Consider the following 7,716-nt stretch of genomic DNA (forward strand, 5'->3'; position numbering starts at 1 on the left):
ATGTTGGATAGACTAGAACGACCACCACTGGATGCATGAACACCTACATTCTCAGAACTCTCTCGAGTAAAATATGTCGTATTCCTCCAATTTCAAAGCGTCATTTATATAACTCATTCTCTAATTACAAGTATCCCTCAGATTGAGATAGAAAAAGAGCCTAAAGGTGCCAGCAAAGATGGAGAAACAGAATTTTTCGCTGTACAGCGATGAATGAGAGAGGAAAACCTCAGAGCCAAAGAGTAGCGGTTTGCCAGAGTCCGCTACATGGTCCACATCGCACTGCTGCTGCGGAATGCGAGCTGCCCATCTACCATGGGTGAATGCAGCTCTTTGTCTGACCAGCTGAGCAACTCAGCCAGCGTTTTCCCATGCTGGAGGAACCCGTGTGGAACTCGAGGCAGGCATTGCACGGACGTTGATGTCAAGCGGTAGCAGGCGGTATTGGATGTCAAGCTCTCTAAACATCTTGACCATCTCCTCAATCAAGAGGGATCGCCTCGTAAACTTCTCTCCCATGTCCTGGTGATTCATCCTATGGCGCAACCACACGGCAATCCTCACGCTGTTCAGCTCTTCTATATCCTTCATTATGATCATTTGTGAGGAATACCAGTGCTCTTTCTTGCTGTTGACATAACTGCAATCGGTAGAACAACAAAGAAGCAATCCAGATTATTTCTTAATTATCTATACGTCGATGCAGAGGGAACAAAAACAGATTGGCAATATTCATGGGAGAAACCCTGGAATTTTAACATGTACTTCTCCTGTAGATTTCTACGGCCTCGGAAAAGATTCTTCAACAGTACTGAACAAAATTCGAAAAAATTTAGATGTTTTCACTTGCCTGGTTATCTTATTCTTCATGGCAGCAATCTTCTCTGCAGGAGTAGATATGTGCACACAGAATTCGACCGCATCCCCCATATCAGGGCTCCGATAATAGTTGCCAATGGCCTTCGTTGCAAGAGTGCTGTTTGGGTATATAATCTTTTGATTGTCATCCCTCAGAAACACAGTCGTCAAGAGGTTAATCTCTTCCACAACCATCTAAAAGGATACAGCATATGAATGAGCGATGAATAATAGAAGAGACCATGAAGTAGGTACAAGCCAAATTGGATAGAGCAGTGGATAATTGGTGGACATGTGATCTTGTTATCTACCTGGACTCCATTGATCTCACACCTATCGCCCACATCATACGGATGCATCATGAACAAGAAGATGATTGCCTCGAATATGTTCTTGCAGGTGTTCCCGAAAATAAATGCGACAAGGAGGAGCTGCGAACTGAGAAAGAGCAGGAACTTGGTTGTTGCTATCCCCAGGATAAGAAGCCAGATGATCAATATGACGATACCGACTATGGCGTTGACCACCTGATGCAGCTTTTTGACTGCAGTCTTGGTGTCGTTTAAGGTCAAGGCAAGTGCTCTCCTTGCTCTGAAAGCATTGACCTTAAGCAATTTGGTTAATTCGATTAGCATTGAAGACGAAAAAGTTTAAACAAGCACGTCCAAGGACCTAATTTTACAGAATTCCACTCACCAGCCAGTTCTTCAGGCATGACTTGCTGATTTTCTTGCATTCATCGGCTCCTTCAAAGAGACTCATCATCTTCAAGGCTTCATCGACCCTCATGAACCGTATCAAGTCTTCCACGTAGATAAACCTAGCAACAAGAAAATCATAACCAACTTGGACACTTTCCATCATAAACCAGATAATATCAACCCAACATCATGCGCCAGTGAATCAGAAAGAGATCCAATCAGGGAACCAATTGCCTTATCCAAGGATTATGTCAAAAACTCAAGACATTGAGGTGAAGAACTGTGGTCTTACTTTGAATTAGGCTTAGCCACATTTCGAAAGATCTTCCTTGCTGCAGCTTTGGCTTCGTTTTCACTCCTGATCATTGTTCCTGACTCGTCCTCTTGAGTAGAATCCTGTATCCGCTCATCCAATGTCGAGTAAAATCCGTGCCGCACAATATTAATCAATCTTTTCATATTCCAGGCAGATACATTCTTGGTATTCAGCTTGTGCAAGTGCTCTATTGTGATTCCTTTCATGCTCTTTCCTGACAGCCCTCGAGAAAGCTTGTTGTTCTTCACTCGGGGACTTCTCTGAAGCTTTCCGCTTCCAACTATCATCCCACTTTTAGTTGGAAAAGCAGCGGCCTTTAGATCTGGCAGCACAGTCGCACCTGCTTTCTGTGAAGTCTGAAACTCGGCCTCAAAGTTCTCCTCTTCCTCTGTCCTCGGAATTTCAGTCACAGGCGGACCCGACAATGTCTCGATCACATACTGATCGAACAGAGACTCCTGGATCCGGTCAAAGTAGGTGCACACATGGAACGACGATGCCAGTACCTTGATGATCAGTGTCTTGACCAACCACAGTAGAGTCCCCACCAAGAAGCACACCAGCACCTTAGTGACGTACCTCAACCTGTCACTGCTCGTCTGCCTCTCAACCTTCTTGTCGAAGAGAGCGTGCCAAGCAATCAAGACCAAACCCAACCACAGGCAGTTCTGCACTGCATTTCGAAGGCCGTAGACAAAATACAGAACCCGTTTTCGCAGCAGAAAGTTCCTCTCGATGAAGAACACAACTAATCGAATCATCCACCCAGAGACCAACCTCCCACAAATCATGACCAAAACCATGACCTCCCACTTCCACAGTTTCAGCTTCCACAGATCTCTACGCTTCAATGCAGGAATTGCAAGAGTACAAACTAAAGCGCCAATGATCAAGACCAAAGTCACCCACTGTAACAGAGTCATGGCACCGAACTTTGCCTTCTTGAACTCCTCTGGCAAGTCTTGTTCCGAGAACAGGTCGTCCTCCTCCTCATCCCCTGCCCCCCTCAACATTCCAGACTGTAGTTGGCCTGACTGTGGAACCCGGCTCAACCTCCAGTCAGGCTCCTCCAGCGGGTCCATCAGCCGCGACCTTGTTTTCGTGCAGAGCAGGCTTGATTTCTGCTGGGAAGTCACAGCCTCCTCTTCGCTGTTGCTGACAGTGTTGCCATCTCTGCCATGGCTGGGCGAGCCCTTGTGCTGCCTTTGTGGTGTACCTGGCCCGCCCCCTGTCAAGATGGGCGGCTGGAAGGACTGTCTCGAGCCGTCCTGGCTTTGCCTTGGCAGCTGTGGCACCAGCGGCGAATTGGCGACCGGAGGCAAGTCCCACCAGCTGTTGCTGCCACGCAGCTCCTCCATCTCCAGGTCCATGTCCAGCAACACGTTGCCAGAGGCCCGCTGCTGGTGGAGGAACCACCTGATCAGCCGTGACGGTGGGTCATCTGGCGCTAGCCAGTGTGGCGAGTGGCCAGGACCTTCTTCAGGAGCTTCCTCCTTCCTCTCCTTCCAGAACTCAATGCTGGGTTCCCTCAGCATTCTCGAACCATCATTCCTGTCACTCTTTGAATCACCCAGTAAGCCAGAACCATTGAGACCAAGCTCGAGGTCGGAGGGGTTGGGGTCGACGGCAGCCGGTCGTCTGCCTGGCGTGTACATGTAGGAGCCGTAGGATCTAAAGGACTTGCGCAGTGACTCCATAGTCAGTGGGGCTAGTCAAAGAAACGATTAGAAAAGACAAGAAAGAGAGTGACCAGAAGAGGAATTGATGGTGGGAGACGCGGCGAGCGTTGAACTTCAAAGAAGGGTGAGGGGTGCCTCCGAAACAGAGATTATAAATGGCGAGAGCAGGGAAAAGGAAAGAGGAAATGCGCAGAAACGGAGATTACAATGGCGAGAGGAGAGAGGAGGAAAGAGGAAACGTTCCGAAATAGGTAACGAAAGATGAAGAAGCAAGAGCAGAGAGCTCCGGGATTGCGCTGAAATTCGCTTTCCTATTCTGTTCTCTGCATGGCGGGGTTCCTAAATGCCCTCCTCCTTGCATGTAAATCACTGGACTGCCACTCTGCTAACGTTGAGATTATTAACACACGTTTCGAATTTTATGCTTGGTCACGAACTCGAATTTCTCTGCTTCTGGATTCCCCTTTCCCTGCGGTCGTTCGTGCTGCAATTTTCTCGATTGCTAGGGTTATAGGGAGTGTCCGAAATCCGTGCTCCGGGAAATCCGTGTTCCCGGGATGAGGGCGGACGCTTGTTCTGGTGCGGTGTTTTGCTAAGATTGTGAAGCGGTGGTGCATCATCGTAATGTGCAGCACCTCCTTGAAAAAACTCAACCGCGCGTTCACCGTTCCTCAGAAAACCCATTGCCATCGTAGCCCAAGAAACGACATTTCTCTCGGGCATACGCTTGAACAGCCATAACGCCTCATCCCTACTAACTTTTGTCACTTAAGTATGCCTGTGCCAAGTTTTGGCAATCCGGAGCTCGGGGTGTCAATCATCGTGTTCCAAGGAATGCAATCTCTTTCGGGCATTCACTTGAACAGTTCTTCACTACTGCGACATGAGACGTGACGGGAGATCATCAGATTCCACGACGTAACGTCTCTCTCAGCATTCTGTTGAAAAGCTCGCGCGACCTCATCACGGCTCCTCTTTTCACGTAGCCCGTGATCATGGCGTCCCACGTCACGGTGTTCCGGCGCTCGGCGCCAAAAACCGCTCGGGCTTCGCCGAGACAACCCGTCCTGACCAGATGCGAGATCTGCTTTTTTCAGTGCGAACAAATCCGGGTTACGGGACCCTTTACACCCCCTCGCCAAGGTCAAGCCGCGAGCTTGACGCGAGTCCCCGGCGGGGAAATGGTGGGTCGCCAAGTGAAGGCGATTGAGTCGACACTGAGGCCGTCTCCGCGACGAGAACGTGGGCCTGTGCAAGATGTAGAGCTTCCTCCAGCAGATCCTCATGTCTGTCTTGGAAGCAGGACGACCCAGTCGGTGGAGCTTGTGCTGGTCGTCTGCAACCCAAGTCGGCTCAAGCTCTGCAGGCTGTGCCTGTAGCCTTTATGGTCTACGGTGGAATGGAATGGGAGCGAGACATTCTCCGCTTGGTCGTAAGGTAAAAAACTTCATAGAAAAGCAATGAGGTATGTACATTTTATGATTTAGGACCTACAAAAAAAAAAAAAAAAAAAAGTGATACTACCACAAAAAACCTCAAACTCATATACAAATGATAAATCTATTCGAAAATAATTTTTATCATAAAAAAACCTCAAATTGATTCACCCTACTCCCAACTTATTTTTGAACCATCAAAAACCTTAAAATAATACATTTATCATGAATTTATCATTTGTTAATTTTCGTTGAAATTGCATTAATATAACAAAAAACCACAAAAATAATATACATGTGATGAATAAAAACTAAAATCTCAAATTAATGCACTTATCAACTTTCATGTATAACTCAAAATTTGATGGTAAAATTTAATGGAAATTAACAGAGGATAAATTTGTCGCTGGTATACCAATTTGGAAGTTTTTGATAGTTGAAAGATTAATTTTGGATAAATTATCATGTGTACCAGTTTCGAGTTTTTCATGATATAAACCCTTAAAAATATATATATTAACTAAGATTATAATTTTGCTTGGCTCTATAATAATATTGTAATATCCATGAATAAGATATGTCGGCATATTGAAAGCTTTCATTTCAGATCATTCAAACGAGTATTTCATGAGAGATTGATATGTTCCGAAATTCCTATTTGGTAACAGTGGAGTTATAGTTCGATTGCACGAGATCGCTTTGGTGGTGGTTTAGTTTTCTTTTGAATTATTTCGTTGGTCCTAAATTATGTTCCAAATTATTTAGCCTTAGGATGGAGACCAAGACCTTCGATTTGTTATCAAGGTGTAGAGTATGTTGTTCAAGAAGAACTACCCATTTGTTTTTAAACTTATACTATGTATGCTAATTTAGTTATAAACTTTCAATTTTTTCTTGTCTAGTCTTAAATTTTTGCACGAAATTTCAATGCAATCCTTTCGATCGATCAATTTTGTCAAAAGTTGCCAATATGATAGTCTAGTCATAGCTAGCCTTTTTACATAGCACACTGCCACGTAAGCAATTTTTGGTAAAATCGACATGAAATACTACATTGGAATTTCACCTAAAAGTTTAAAACTCAATTTGATAAAATTGAAAAGTTTAAAACTAATTTAATATATGTTCAATAATTTCAAGGCTTGTTAGACAATTTTCCCTATTCTACGAAAGCTCTATCTTGGGCACATTCAATCCCTTTGAATGAACACTTCAACCTTACACTCGATCAATTTCATTCTTGGCATCTTCACTTATAACATCTCACAGTACATCAGACAAATGTTTAATTTTCAGTATTGCCCCGAAGGCTTTAGTGAAAGAAATATCTAGGTGTAATAACCATTGGATTTTTCCATATATAGATCAAATCTATATACCCAGCTATTCTACATATGTTTCTTACAAGATTTTGATACGAATTTGTTAGAGTTATCTCATTAGATTTTATATATACGAGATCCTTTAAAGCATACATGCAATGCTCTGAAATTACCTAAAGAAAATATCATATATTAGAATCTTATTATAAATATAGTTTCCTCGTTTCGTGGATTTTCGGACTTTCTGATATCTCTTCTCTCTTTTGTTTTCGTCCTATCATGTCGTGTGCATTGAAATCCTTTGCACTGAGCAGCCTTGAAACAATGTGAACCTCCTTAAGTTATTATAAACCATACTCGATAGCATAGCCTGATAAATTACTTTCATCTATGCCAAAACCCTAAAATATACACATTGATTGAAATAGGTAACCAACAACTAACATGAGATTGGTAATAAGGGTGAACAAGAGAATCAAATAGAATCGAATCATTCCGAGCAAGCTCCCAATTCCTAAAATTTGAAATTGGTGAAAATCGGTCCAATTCTCGACCCAAGTGCCAACTATTGACAACCAGATTTTTATTGTTTGTCCAAAGTGGCAAAGTGTGCAATCGTTTTTACCAAAATAAAAAAAAAAAAAAAAAATAAAAATACAATAATAAATCCCACGGAACTTAACAAAAAATATAAATAATGATAAACAAAACAAACTTACTTCGCCGGCGGCAGTTCCCTGCCGGAGGAGGGAAAAGAACCGACTCTCCCTCTAGAGAAAAAGAACGGAGAAATCGCTGCTTGCCGTCGTCAATTCCGGCCCGAGAAGAAGGGATTCGATCCGTCTAGCTTGACTTCGCCCATTGAAGATCTCCAACCACAGAACATTCGCTTCATCCATTTGCCGCGATTCTGGCCACAGGCGTTATTTGAAATCTTCGTTCCAGACACTGCTGCCGATTGCACTCTTCCATAGCTGCTCACCAAACGGGTGATTTTTCTTTCCCTGTTTTTTCTCTGCTTCGAGTAAAACATGGTTTCGAGCGTGCTGTTCGTGCGTAGCTAATCAGGCGAAAAAGGTTCTCTTCGGGAAACCCGTAATGATATCGTTGTTCTAGTACTGGTTTAGGCGAAAAGAACGGCTTGGATTTCGCGACCATATTCAACATCTTCCATGCACGTAAGTTGGTTTGATAAAATGCCTCGATGAAAAGCGACTGAGGATCTGGAAACATGATAGAAATTGTTCTTTTGCGGTCAGTTTAAAGTACACGAATCTATTTTCAGTCGTGCGTCGTTGTTTCCACTTCTGAATCAATTTTTCTTCTTGTGTTCACTTCGTTCTTTGCACTGGATGGCTTGCTCGAGCGGTGACCACTGGGGAGGAAGTAGAGCGAAATTCTCTG

The 7,716-nt window shown here is 43.8% G+C and overlaps 1 protein-coding gene across 1 annotated transcript; it reads right to left on the reverse strand.

The window, feature by feature from the left end:
• Nucleotides 1-354: 354 nt before the first annotated feature.
• On the reverse strand, nt 355-3,572 carry LOC104455520 (mechanosensitive ion channel protein 6). Its single transcript, XM_010070296.2, has 5 exons — nt 1,852-3,572; nt 1,555-1,678; nt 1,170-1,463; nt 851-1,053; nt 355-640 (listed from the first exon to the last, which is right to left on the reverse strand). The coding sequence occupies exons 1-5, from the start codon at nt 3,570-3,572 to the stop codon at nt 355-357; spliced, it is 2,628 nt and encodes an 875-aa protein (XP_010068598.2).
• Nucleotides 3,573-7,716: the final 4,144 nt, after the last annotated feature.

Source organism: Eucalyptus grandis, chromosome 7 (genome assembly GCF_016545825.1).
Source record: "Eucalyptus grandis isolate ANBG69807.140 chromosome 7, ASM1654582v1, whole genome shotgun sequence".
Taxonomy (NCBI): domain Eukaryota; kingdom Viridiplantae; phylum Streptophyta; class Magnoliopsida; order Myrtales; family Myrtaceae; genus Eucalyptus; species Eucalyptus grandis.

Excerpts from the sequence above, each read along its gene's own strand:
- LOC104455520 (XM_010070296.2), bottom strand. The coding sequence starts at position 3,572 with ATGGAGTCACTGCGCAAGTCCTTTAGATCCTACGGCTCCTACATGTAC. Across the intron at positions 1,679-1,851 it reads GTGGCTAAGCCTAATTCAAA|GTTTATCTACGTGGAAGACT; the intron begins GTAAGACCACAG and ends TCTTGTTGCTAG. Across the intron at positions 1,464-1,554 it reads CATGCCTGAAGAACTGGCTG|GTCAATGCTTTCAGAGCAAG; the intron begins GTGAGTGGAATT and ends AAATTGCTTAAG.